At 49.6% G+C, this 13,831-nt stretch overlaps 1 protein-coding gene across 3 annotated transcripts in view; it reads left to right on the top strand.

Annotated features, from left to right (window-relative positions):
- The window catches only part of lrmda (leucine rich melanocyte differentiation associated), a 198,158-nt gene extending 195,862 nt beyond the window's left edge, over positions 1–2,296 (top strand). For all 3 annotated transcript variants that reach the window (XM_076038431.1, XM_076038430.1, XM_076038432.1), the window contains one exon: positions 1,264–2,296. In XM_076038431.1, the coding sequence (XP_075894546.1) occupies positions 1,264–1,343 (80 nt within the window). In that variant the 3' untranslated portion in view covers positions 1,344–2,296. The remainder of the gene's footprint in view (positions 1–1,263) is intronic.
- Positions 2,297–13,831: the final 11,535 nt, after the last annotated feature.

The following is a 13,831-nucleotide window of genomic DNA, read 5'->3' as shown; positions in this document are numbered from 1 at the left end:
GTGGCATCAGAATATGCTTGGCACTAATATGGCACCAGTATCTCTGTCCCCGTCTCTGCTTCCTGTCACTGGGTTGCCAGTCTCTCCTCGCCACTGCCGACGTCTCTTCGGATTATGTGATTGGACTTTGCGCTCGGAGCGCAACCTCATCATCCCTCCGTGACGACGCCCCGCCCCTCCCACGAGTCTCTCCTTCTCTGCCCTGTCTTCTAGTTTGGCCCCTCCTCTTCCTTCTCCTCCTCCTCCCCCTCCTCCTCTTCCTCTGTAATGCACTTGATGTCTTAACAAAAAAAAACAAAAAAAAAAACCCTCTGCGCCAGAGGAGCGTTGACGACATTAACACCTCTCGTCCACGTTGTCTGAGCTTTTAGCAAGAGGTGACACCTGGTCGCATCCGTAAGGTGGTGGTGGCGAGGGCGCCGTGACATCACAGCGGCCCAGGGGGCGGGGCCTTCGGGCTGCGAATATCCCTCTTTGCGACACCTCGGATTCACCCTCCGAGGTGCCGAGACTGCAGATGGATTCTTTGGTTCAAGGTCCTGATAGCGCATTTCGTGTTTCGGGCACTTTCAGAAGGGCTTCCATCAAAAAAAAAAGATGGCAGCCAACTAGGAGCAAGACTCTGTGTGGATTCTGTCCAGGTCTTTCCTCCCACAGTCACAAAGATGTTCACAGTGGACCGACTAGCAGCTCTCGGTGGTCCGCAGGGTTGGATGGTTGTTTGTTCAAAAGCCATTTGTACCTCTGCGCCGCTGATGTTTGTGGATTTGCCTCACCGATTCTCAGCCCGGCTAGTTGCACGATGACTCGCCTCAGTGGTTGCATCGTAACCACGCGTGTTAGCGAGGCGGCGGCTCGCTACGTGGGCGGCTGTGCTGTAAGCTGGTCACAGTCAGAACGCGTCTCCTGGAGGCCAAATCCTTGGCCACTCATCCTCGGTAGCAGCACGTCTCAACCCCCCCCCCCTACATGCATCAGGGCAGAACTGCAGTCTGCTCAGTGCAGCCACCATCGTCATCATCGCGCACTGCATTGAACAAGCACTGTTGTTACTGCGTCAGCCGGTTGCCGCTTGGACATTTAATTACTGATATATGTCGATGATCTTCGCTTCTGATTCATTTCCATGTGAAGCAAAACGTTTGCTTGAGTTCTTGCCGTCTTGCAATACAAATAAATAAGGTACATGCCTTTTGAATTCAGTCTCTTTTTGTTGTTGTTGTTGTTTTAACTCAACTGGATTTTTCCTCTGTGTGTTTTTAGGGGTTTTCGCCAAGTGTCGCTACGTCTACTATGGCAAACACTCCGAGGGCAACCGCTTCATCCGCAACGACCAACTCTGAAAGATGGCTGAATGGAACCTCTCCTTCATATAAAACACTGGTTTTATTGTTTTGTCATCTTCTGTCCACCTGGGGAAAGAAGACGTTTGATCTTTATGGGATGTTTATAATGTTGGTGTTGTGGTTATGTAAGGCTGATGTTTGCCGCACTCCTCTTTGAGCCTCTCCGGCTTCCAGCTCACAGTCTGGGATGACACTCCCACTGACATGATTGCCTGTAAGCATCAGCAACCCACACACACACACACGCGCGCACACACTCACACACGCACACAAGGACAGTCTTTTCGCTCCCTTACATGCAGTCAGTGACAAACAGACCCGGCCAATTGCATCCTTTTCTCTGACAGCCATGATGGATCACCCTGCCTCTACTGGCACTAATCAAGGATGAGAGGGGTGACGGTCACACACCTGGGGCCTGACATGGACTCATCTCTCTCATCCTGACTAACACACACACACACACACAAACACAGTCCCAAGGGTCTCCTCACTGTTGTGTGGAGAGAAAAAAACGGAGGTAGTGCAAAATCTTAAAGACAGGCGACAGAATTGTTAAGGTTTAAAAAAATGTATCAGTTTCTTCCAATATTGCCGCGTACATCTCTTAATCTAGTTATTATATTTGCATTAAAGTGACTCCAGGGCCACACATATTTTTCATGTCAGCTCAAATGGAGAGCTACAAACGTGATGAGACAATCTTCAGAAAACCCCCTTCCTGTAGAGTGAAATATGGACCGTGCTCAGCTTCTCTTATGTTTACATTGTATGATACTCCACCAAGCCTTTGAATGAGTGCATCTGTGATCTGCAGCAATCTGAATGAGTCTGTGTGTGTTTTTTTTTTTTTTTAAATGACCTGTTTTTGCGGTGGGGAAAAATGATGACGAGGCCAAATCTGATGTGAAAGCTGGATGTTCCTAATGCGATTAAAAGGTTTTGACCAACGTATGTCTGGTGTCAAGTTGATGCAGACCTGGAGGTTGGCCCTCCTGCCAGCAGGGCGCTCTGCTTTCCTCATCATCGCGTCTTTCTCGCATTGCTGGCTTTTCCCCCCACTCTCGCGCCAAGCAGGATTTCAGTCAGTGTGAAATATCAAGTCCTGCTGCTCGATCTGTTCGTTGAAATTGCCGTCGGATTTCGAAAATACAACATTGCTTTCACTTTTACATGCCAATCAGCGGCAGACGCACAAAGGAAAGGTCATAAACAGCCTCATGCAATGTTTGCCCACCGTGTCCGATTCTGTTTATCTCTCTGCTCCCATCAGCAAACATTTGGACCAGTTCTGCAGGATGGGGTTGTGTGTGAGAGCGAAGCGTGCTTGCTTGCTTGCTTGCTTGCTTGCTTGCATGCGGTCTCACACACACACACACACATCCACGCGCACGCTCACACAACCGCTTCCTACTGGACCTTCGCCGACCATATTCCAGCTGACATGCCGTTCAGGAGCCCGGTCAGTCGCGCCGCCCGCCGTTTCGAGATGACAAGGTTTATTTGTCTGGGTTTTGATGTGCTCAGAGGAAACTCGGGCTGACAGCCGGAGGAGGCAGGAAAGAGCGGAGCCACGGCGAGTTCTTCCCCCCGCCCCGCACGCACCGCACAAAATGTCATCCTTCCCCCGGCTGCGGCGCGCGCCCAGCCATCCTGCTGAAAAGAGCAGACATTTAAAACTTTGTGACATGTGTCACGGGCACTGCCATTGAGCCAGTGCCACTGACGGAGCTGGAATTGACAGGCCCCGAGCCACCGGAGCTGGCTGGGGGGACACAGCGAGTTTGGTGCGTGTCACTTCCCATCCTCGTCAGGGAAGCATCCCGAGCTGCCACACAGCCCCGCAAACTGCATTATGTTGTTGGTGGGCGGAGGGATGGTGGTGGTGGTGGTGGTGGTGGTGTTCGGGGGCCCGGGGTGGGGAGGGACGGGGGACGAACGTGTGCTCGCCGAGCCGGCCGGAGATAAACGCACGCCAATGGCGGCCGGCGAAGTAATTAAAGTGCGAGGTCGCGGCGCCTCCCTGTGGGCGGCGTCCTGGCTGACCCTCGGCTCCGCCGCCGCCACCGCCGCCGTTCCTTGGGATGTGACTGGCTGAGCAAATGGCACGCCACTTCATCAGAGCGGATCAGTGACATTCTGCTACAGTAGCCCCTGCAGGCTCCACTGTACTGGCAGAGTGTGTGTGCGTGTGTGTGTGTGCGCGTGCGCGCGCCCTCAAAAGAAGATGAGACAAGTGCACCAACAAATTCTCTCCATGTCCCATCCCGGTGTGTTCGTTTGCATGGAAAATTTTGCCGTTTCTTCTCATTTCACGCTGCCCCGGGCAGGAAGCTGCAGACTTCGGTCCACATGTTGGGGTTCTAACTCCAAACTCAACTCAAATCACTTTTCAATAGTCTTTGATTTTGCTGTTTGTTTGCATATGACACCTTAACACCTTGTATCCTACTCGTGTCCTTAATACTTGTATGGTTTTGCTATGTTTACATGTCAGCGCTTTTCCACTGTAATCAACCTCATTATTTGAACCTGTGCCCTTTACTGTGACCCTGCGGTGGTTCCATATGGTTGCTCTTTTTTCATGTGCACGCTGGGCTTTGGCTTCGTTTTTTTTTTTTTTTTTTTTTTTTCTTTTTCTTTTTCCTGGCTGCTCGCGTCACTGGGGCTCCAGTCGCGCTTGACTCAGACAAGAAAACAATCATCCTGTCAGCGCATATCAGCTCGCAGCATGACGGCTGTGAAGCAAATGCAAATACACAAGGAGGGCAGAGTCAAAAAGAAAAAAAGGAAAAAAAAACAGACGACTTGTCACCGTGAGTGACAGCCGGCCACTGATAGCAGAGAGCAGCGACCGGGACGGAGCTCAGGTCTGTGCTCTTCACTCTTCCCAGCAGTGCCATTCTTTTTTTTTCTCCCCCTTCACGACTCCCGACAAACTATCACCTCGCCTGGCGCACCTGCAGTCACCTGGCTGCACGCCGCCGTCTGGCCTGACACTCCAGAAGCAGCCAGAGGTGGTGATGATGGCGCTGGGGGGGTTAGGCAGGGGCGCAGAAAGTGGCCCTTATTTCCGGACCCCGGTCTCAGATGAGGTAACATTTGTCACACGGGGGTTGTGCTGTAGTAATTAGCTTGTCAGTGTGCACCGGGGCTGAGCTAGCGCTTTCTGCTAAGAAAGATCGACAGAGTGACACGGGAGCTGACAGCCAGTCGATAATGTGGCAATTAATGTCATAAATAATTCCGCTGCCAATTACATCAGAATGGACCCTGCTCCCTCACAGACCCCGGCTTCACCCTTATCATTTCCTGCGATAAGAGGAGCGACCGTCCTCGTCCCCTCCCCCTTATAATTAGGGGGCTTTTTATATGGAAATACAACGAGGCCCCGCGCTCTCTTCACACGCTTATATGGCGCAGAGGTGAAAAGTAAAAAGGACACGCGCGGACAATAAGCGTGTTTTATGCTAATGTTTCCTGCGTGTTTTTTTTTTTTTTTTTCTCTTTTCTGTGCCTTTCCCAGAGCGAGGCCGGGAGCCATCGCAAATGTCAATGGCATGTACGGGGAGGAGAGTTTTTTTTTTTTTTTTTTTTTTTTTTGAAAAAATTATACTTCATTTGAGAATGCGGATAATTATGTGAGAGGGATCGATCACAGCCATTGCTGTAAAGGTTGCGAAAGCTTAACCAACAGTGAGAATATTGATCCCGACGCCCTCATCACTTGGTGGGAAAAATTATCTCCGCTCTCTCGTCTCGGAGACGCGGCTATGGGGTCAATCAATTCCCGCGCATGAGAACACGGCGAGATGGAGTCAGCCAGCAGGGTCCGCCGAATGGCGAACGCGCTCTTTATTGGAGGGAAATAAAAATAATGAAAGCTGCAAGCAGCATCGGTTTATGGACGAGCCAAACCTCGCAACCGCCCCGGCCGACCGAATGCCGTGCGCCGAAAATGTTTTATTTAACTCTCGCCAGAGGATGTCGCCGCGAAAATCAGAGTTTTGAAGCTAGTGTTGGCCAACAGAAGATGACCTGTTGGAGGCTCTTTCAAGCCAAGGCTTCCTGTTGGCTAGTATGAAACAGCTCAGTCACAAACACGTAGGTTTGGTCCCATGTCTCTGCGACCTTCCTATTGGCCACAAGGTGGATTGACGTGTTTTTGTGGGGGGGGGGGGGGGGGGGGGGGGGGTTTGTAGCGTTACGGTGCAGCTAGCATTTTTGGCTTGTTCGAGCCATCCTTCTGCCGGGCTCAGCTCCAAATAAAGTAAACAGGGGAAGTGGGAATTCGCTTTGCAATGTTTATTACAATCCACCGCGTCGTCTTCGTCTTTTTCTTCTCCTTCTCCCCGACGCCGGCGGCGCATTTGTCTCGACAAGTGACTCAGTCACCGCGAACGGCCGCCATCAGGGTGACACTAAAACTCCTCCCGCGGAAATGTACGAGCAAATAAAGTGTGCTCGGCACATGTGAAGCCCTCCTAATGCCTTGTAAAACAGCCCTAAACATATCGGATGAATCCCCGGCGCAGGAGACGGCGGCCGCCGCCGCTGATGCGGCTTCATTGTCGCCGCTCCCGAGAGTCTCAAAGTTGCGTCGGGCTCGCCGCCAAATTACGCGTGATTCCTCCAATTGCGGCTTGCCTTGGAGAATTTGACTAACTAAATCAGCCACCTTTGCCCGCATTTCTATCACCCCCTCCATTGCGCATTGACAGAGGAGATGCGCAACCTAAACAATAACGCGTGGGGATAAATCAGATTTAGTGCTCGCAGAGAGGAAAACTGCGGCGGACGAGGAGGGAAAAAACACACTGGCAGTTTTTGTTATTCTTTCATCTGCCGTGTGTGGATTTTACATCAGCTGCGTTTTGCGTGTGTGTGTGTGTGTGCGCTAGCGCTCTTTGTGCTTTATGGAGATGAGCGTGTCAGTCCTCCACTTGTCACTGTCATCTTGTTAGATTGTGTGCGTAATTATTGTGTCATTTATTGCGCGAGAGTTGCTTGCTTTGAATAAAGCAGTTAAATGACCCTGTTAGCATAATTAATTTAACCATCCTGAGGGGCTGCAAAGTCACAGGCTCATGAATATTAATTATTGTCAGTGTCAGAGCTAAATATTGTACAACAACAATGCAACATGTTTTTGTTTGTGTGCGCGCGTGCGTGTGTGTGTGTGTGTGTCGTCGTTGTTGTTGTTTTCGAGCCAAATGTCCTTTTGATGCAACATTTGAGGAAAACTCGGGCCCTTTGTTTTTAAATTCAACGCTCAGCCTCTGCGTTTTGAAGTATCGCGCTCAAATCGGCCAAAGCGCAATAACAAGAATTCCTGCTGAGCGTCGCGCTTGCTCAGAGAGAGCGTTTATTTCCTCAGACACACCGTTTAAACAAGGGCCCTGATTCACACGGCAGAGTACGTGTAATTATTTTACAGAATGGAACGTAGTATTTGCATTTTAACGCCGAGCCCTGGAGCTAGCGCCGAAACTGACACAAATCATCAGCCAATGATTTTACACGGTAGACTTGAGCAATCAAACGTTTCAAAGGAAATTCCTGGAAGATTTGGCATTTGCTTTACTCCACCAGCACCTGAGGGCGTGTGTGTGTGTGTGTGTGTGTGTGTGTGTGTGTTTGACATCTGGGCCATGAAGAAAGAACCAGAAATCGCCCTCGGGAGGAACGAATGATTGTCTCACATGGGCAACTCTGTACGACTCCACTGAGGCACAAGAAAGTACTTGTACAGGCAGTGTAGTGTACACTGAGCCAAGCGATGCGCTTGACCAATGACATCACGTCCTGGCTGCTGCCGCGCATGTAACGCGCGTTTGGGCTCCCCGGGGAAGCCAGGCGGAGGCAGAAACGAGGTTCCCTGCAGGGCCGGAGCTCATCCGAAGAGGGCATTGTTCCAAATGCAAACGATGTCCATACATTCCGTGTGAACGCACACCTCATCGGGCCGGCGGCGTGTGTTACCCGCGGGACGGGCGCGTGGTGTTGCGTGTCGGACTTGGTGGTATTTCCTGCGGCGGGCTGATGCTATCTCCCGGGTCCTCTGGAGGGCAGTCCCTCAAATGGCCGATGCTGGCCTTGGTCCCAGCGGCGGTGACAGATGAGAGAGGAAGTCGATTTGTGACGCGCCGCTGTGACTAATTGTGAGGAAAAGGTTAGGGGGGGGGGGGGGGGGGGGGGGTCTGTCCTGCGTCTCGTTCTCCCCCCCCCCCAGGGACGACTTTCGCAAAAATGAAATCCTTGAATCATGAATAAAGACGGAAGTGGAGCTATTTACTGCAGCCAATCTTGTTTTTTTTATGGAACTTATATTAGCGGTCGTGCAGCTCGTGTTTCAATGATGGTTTTATGCTCTCCCTGAATGGCAGCTAGCTTCTCGGCTGCCTGTTGTCGTTATTCCTCAGTAGGGAAAACGTTGTAGCTAGACCTAGCTAACAATACGTGAAATTAAGTGAAAACTTTTCCGTTACTGTAATTAATTCTCATTCAATTTCCTTAAGAATTATTGTGACTCTGTCGTCCGTGAAAGGCATAGGAAGTTTAGAGGGAGGCACAGCTTGGACGATAATCGGACAAATCCTCTACGCTGACCAAAATGGATGTTTTACTTCCGGTGACCACTAGATGTCGCAGTTTTGCACCGCAGAGACACCACGACAAACCGGCTACGTGCACGTCTTTAGTGAGGCCTCAGAAAGATGGTTCTTAGAGCAGAAGAACATTTCCAACCTAACGGCTGTGCTAACAAATAGCCATCCATGTTCAGCCAGTTTAAAAAGAAATGCATCAAAAACACAACATTTCCACACTGAAAATGGTAGAGGACTTGAGCAAGAAGAAAGTTTTGCTTCCAAGAAGAAGTAGAAGATACAGATTAGTTTCAATCTCGAATATGCGTATTGTGCTTTAAGCCGACAGTAAAAAAAAAAAAAAAAAAAAAAAAAAACGATTGAGCTGAACTTGCTGAAATCAGTTTGAATGTCCCTGAGCTTCAGGTTTTATTGGCTGTTATGCCTCCTTGCCGCCGCGTGAGCACACTTCAGCCGTGAACCTTCGCATCCAGGTATTAGCAACCTTGTTTATCTCCCTCCAAACATATTGATTGGCCCGTGAGAAGAAAGAGGCTACAAAAACCGCGAGCAGAGGCCAAACCTGAAACAAATTTGACTCCAGCAATTAGCTTCCCACCGCTTCACCTGGAGAAACATGAAGCTTCTGCACCTTACATGAAAATAAATGTTTTATTCGCTACCATGTTCAATAAAAAATATAGATGTATTCTGACGCTAGCATGTCATGGACTCTCAGTTCAAGCGGCCTTCCTGTCTTTGTGTGTCAAATAGGGACACTCAAGCCCCGGTTCAGACTTGTGCAGGAGGAGGAGGATTCAACAACTTTTCGCGACAATCAACACAAATTTCAAATGACAGCGGCAGCCAGACAGAAAGAGGAAAGCCAAGCCCCTCCCCCCTCCCTTCGCCTTTGTTGTTCCCCTTTAATTCTGTTAATTGCCCCCCAGGTAAAGATTTGCTGCTCCCACCAATTTGATTCAATCTCAGATGATGCCGCTACAAGGTCACTTTTTCCTCCTGCTCCTCCACTCTCCATCCCTTCCGCCCCCCCCCCCCCCTCTCTCTTTACCTCTTCCCTCCCTCTTTTGGTGAGCAGGATTGAGTTGTCATGTAGTTCTAATAGGCAGCACAGGGAATCATTAGTCCACCTCGGCTCCCTGACTGATGGGTGTTTCACTCCAATCATCTGAGTGCCGTGCGCACGCTTGCGTAGGGTAGGTGTGTGCGTGCGCGCACTCACTCATTCACGCACACGCACACACACACACGCTGCTGATATCATCCGCCCACCCGCCAACTGCACCGTGCGCCCGCTGCTATTGACAGAATGTCAGAGCTTGAAGGGAGACGTCTTAATCAACGTGGACACACTGGGCATTGATTTGACAAGCCGCCGTAATGACCTTCTTGTTTTCGTAAAGGATCACTGTTTATCTGGGCCACGACGGGCGCCGCCGAGCATGCCTCATTGTCATGGAAACTATTATCACGGCTGAATTGAGGACGGGGGGGGCGGGGGGGTTAGGGGGTGTAGGACGACGTATAGATATCGACGGGCCGGACTTGTCCAAACAGATGTGTGTCCGCCTGCTGCTGCTGCTGCTGCTGCTGCTGCTGCCACTGCTGCCACTGCTGCGTGTCGCCGCTCCGTCGTCGTGTCAAACGACGCCTCGGGATGAAGTCGTCAGGGGTCAAAGGGAAACGCGATAATTGGTGTCAACATCTCTCACGTCGATGCTATGGAAATCGTTGCCCGGACTGGATGAATTGAGCGAGAAAGCTCAACGATTCCTCCCAAGACGGCTATTTCATTTACCTGCCTCACAGCTCTTCGGGAAGATTATTTAATAACGTTGCAGCTCATCGATTCGCTCAATGACCCGTCGTGACACCGCAATGCATTTTTTCTCCCCCCCACCCCCCTCAATATAGGAAAACAATTAAAATCCTCAGATCATCTAAATCAGGGGTGGGCAAACTTTTTGACTGGTGGGCCACAATTTTGGGGGAGCAAAACGTCATGTCATCTGCATAGAAGAGTACTTCTGCTGTCCCTTAGCAGTGGTGGTGGGTGATACAAGGTCTTTCTCACGTTTGCAGCTGTGAATTGCCGGCTCGTCTGGTGGCATTAGATCAGGGGTTGGCAAACGTTTTGACTGGTGGGCCACAATGGGTTGTAAAAATTGACGAGGGGGCCGGAGCAGGAGCAGATGGATGGAGTGTTTTGGTGAGCCACCTCATGGGAGGACAAAAAATATGTCATGGGATGTGTTGAAAATGTGTTATTTAGCTCTTTATTGACATTAAACAGAAACACTTGATGAAATACAGATATTCTATGACTTACTGTTAATATAATTTCTTCAAGTTAGCTTAACGGGCCGTATTTTGGCCATAGAAGACAAGGCATGTCTTCACTATTTTAAAAATCCAGTCATATTTGTCCACAATGGTTTTGTATTTAAACCGTATCACTCTATCGCGGGGCAGGGGTGACAGAGAGATCTCTGGGTTTGTTTTTGCGGTTCCAACACTCGACCTCTGTTGCTCTCCGAGTCGGCGGCCGCCAGCGCACCCTGCCGCCTTCAGAGGACGCCGCCGCGCCGAGTCGATTTGCAGGGAGCTCAGGTTCTGGATGCTGTCGGCTCCTGTCAGGGCAATCACAAGCACTCTGCCTCTCCCCAATGGCCTCCGCGCGGCAGACGGTAAATATTATTGGCATCCTGACACCCCGCCATCCCCGCTTCGCCTCGGCCAAGTGTGTAAAATTGTTAATAAGAAACATGACGGTGCCGTCCCGCAGAATGGAGGGAGAGAGAGAGAAAAAAAAGCTTTGTCTTGTTGGCAATTATCTAAATAACAGGATGAGGCATGCGAGGGGGGGGTGATTTAAGTCCTCGGCCGAGCGGCAGAGGGGTTTCGCTCCGACAGGGGGTGGGGGTGGGGGGGGGGGAGTCAAAGAGGTCACATGGTAAACACCGTCCTTGTGCGGTATCATCGATACGAGTCCTTATAAAATGTTCATGGGGACGCTCCTCGCCGCCGCGCCGCTCGCACTGTTTGGAAAATTGCTCCAGGCATTGTCCATAAACAAGGTGCTTTAACACTTGAGCGCTAGCCTGCATTATGTATGATAGCCATCTCCGCAATATTAAACCAGGTAAAGGTTGCGCCTGTGTCGGCTTTAAATATGACTGAGAATGAACTACTTGTTTACCCAGCGACTCCGCCGTTATTTATTTCCCCGACTCGACCCGAGAGTCTCAATGTGACACGGCGATAAGGCGAACAGCGCCGGCGCCCCGCCCCCTCCCCCTCCACACACCCGTGCACAGGCCAGGCAAGTCATTATTTTCAAGAGCGTTGTATCTCCAAGTCACAGAAGGACACGTTGATAGCATAATAAAGTACACAACCGTAAACATTTATGCCAGTGTTTCTCACTGCATGATTATGTTTTTATGGTTCATATTCTGATAAGGGTTGTTTTTTTGCTGCCACCGTCAGGGCGATGAGACGGACCCAGAGGTGGCATTTTTTTTTGTTCTGGTGGCTTTATGTGCGAGGGACTGCAAGGAGGAGCAAGAGGGGGGTTGGGAGGGGGAGGAAGAGGAGGAGGAGGAGGAGGAGGAGGAGCCCTGCTTGGTTTCCTCCAGTAAACACACTGCCAGGCTAAATGGCTGATCAATCAATTTCAGGAGGATCGATCTGCATCAGTTCTGCCCGCATGCACACACCCGGAGCCACTTTATTGTAAATCAATCATTTTGAAAACAGCTCACACAGGGGCCCGTCCGGACTAACAAGCCATCAATTCCAGCTGCCTGCGCGCCGCCCTTATCGTGCCACAAATCAGCGGCCACACAAACATCTGTTCTTCCTCTTCCATCGACCCCCCCCCCCGTCCGCCACCCCGCCAGTCTCCTGCCTGCCACCCCCAGTCCCCCCACCAACCCCCCTGCCTGCCATGTTTTGATGGTGCGTCTGGCGGCGAGGGGGGGGGGGGGGGGGCCGGGGGGAGAGGCTGCGAATCTGCACCGCGCCACTTTAGATAACCCGAGGGTAATAGCGTTTGCACATTTTGAGGGAGGAACGAGGACAAACGCCAGGTTGGGTCATGTATTCTCCTCCCGACCGTCTGTTTGACGTTGAAGTGTAAAATTGCACACTTCAGCTGAGGGGCAGCTGAGGAGGGGGAGGAGGAGGAGGAGGAGGAAGAGAAGGAGGAAAAGTGTTCAGAGCCCAGAGACTCACAAGATGCCCACTGATTTCGAGCCACCAGAGAGGAGTGGGCTGCTATCTGAGAAGCCGTCCTACCTCATCATAACACCTCAGAAATTGGTGCCGCTCGCGATCTTTGAAGAATTCTCAAGGGGGGGATCTCTGTGCCCTTGACAAAGACAATGCAGTGTTTTTGCGCAGTGCCGCCTCCAGAAGTGGATCGCTTCAGCTTGGAAGGCAGCGGCGTGGTTACGTATTGTGCAACGTGAAGTTTTAGACATCTTGATCAATGTCCAGGCTTTTCTCTGTTACGCAGCAGTGTGAACATTAATCTGTTCATGTATTTCTTTTTTTTTTTTTCCTGCCTTGCAATGTTCCCGAACCCCCCCTCCCCCCCAAAAAAAAACATTAGCATGGCTCTCATCCTCATGCAAGGCTCTGAGAATGGCAACACTGCGCTGGCTTGACGACACAGTGGGACACCTGGCGCCATGGCCTCTGCTCACGTGCTGCTACTGTGGGTGTGAATATATGAGCCAACGTGAGGACAGTGTGATCTGAATGATGGACAGTCTGACAGGTGAAAGTGATGGAGCAACTAATAGCATGTCGGTGAACATAAATAAAGACTAATGCCGGGTTGGTCAGACAAGCAGGTTGGTGGTGCGACCTGAACCTTGTGGAAGGCGGCCGATGTGAAATATAGGATTGGCGGAGATCTCCGGGAGCATTGTTCGTGAAGGGGTTAGTGAACCGACACACGCGTCCGAAAATCTGAAAAAAAAAAAAAAAAAAGAATTGATACACGATGACAACCAATGACAGCCTGATTGCAGTATTTAAAAAAAAAAAAAAAAAAGACTGTAATCTGTCTGAGACACACTGAAACCAAGGTGTTATTGTAGCTTAGCACAAGACGACATGTTCCAAGCAAAATCTCAACATGTGCGAAAATCAGGAAAATTGACATACCTGGTTTGTCGTTTTTTTTCCAAGTACAAAAATAAATAAATAAATAAATAAATGAATAAAATACCTTAACCAGTGGGAAATGCACTGAAATGACAATCCTATCAGAGTTTAGCATGAGACGGAGTGGTAGAATGCAAAATCTCAACAAGAAAATAAAGTAAAAAAAAAAAAAAGAAAAGAAAAGACTACATGCTAGTATATCTTTTTTTCCCCAACGATAAGAAATTGTTAAAAAAAAAAAATAATAATAATAACAATAATACTTTAACGAGCCCGAAACTCACAAAATTGATCATCCTGTCAAAAAAAAAAAATCCACCTAGATGACATATAAAACCAAAGAAGAAGTAGAGTGATAATTACTAATACCCAAAGTTAATTCTGCATTGAAAACCTGCGTTGAATCTAGAGTCAGCACTTCCATTGTGGCGTGGTCTCTACACCTGCGGCTGAACGTGTAAAAAACAACCAGGCGGTGCACATTTCGTAAGAAAGGAGGAGAAATTTCATAGTTTAGAACACAAATACATCCATTTTTAATTTGAGAAAATACAAAAAGAAACCATGTACAATCTATGTACAAACTTTTTGTACAAGACAGTATATTTATCAGCAGATTATATTTGACAGAGTCAGGTAGATCAACTCAGCACCATCAAATAATCCATTTTACCCATCGTTTCTAGAACACATCCAAACTAA

This window comes from Nelusetta ayraudi, unplaced genomic scaffold (assembly GCF_046127955.1).
Source record: "Nelusetta ayraudi isolate G7.1 ecotype Tasmania unplaced genomic scaffold, CSIRO-AGI_Nayr_v1 ptg000056l, whole genome shotgun sequence".
In the NCBI taxonomy this organism is placed as follows: domain Eukaryota; kingdom Metazoa; phylum Chordata; class Actinopteri; order Tetraodontiformes; family Monacanthidae; genus Nelusetta; species Nelusetta ayraudi.
Note: the sequence above shows the minus strand (reverse complement) of the source record. Positions and strands in the feature narration are given on the sequence as shown.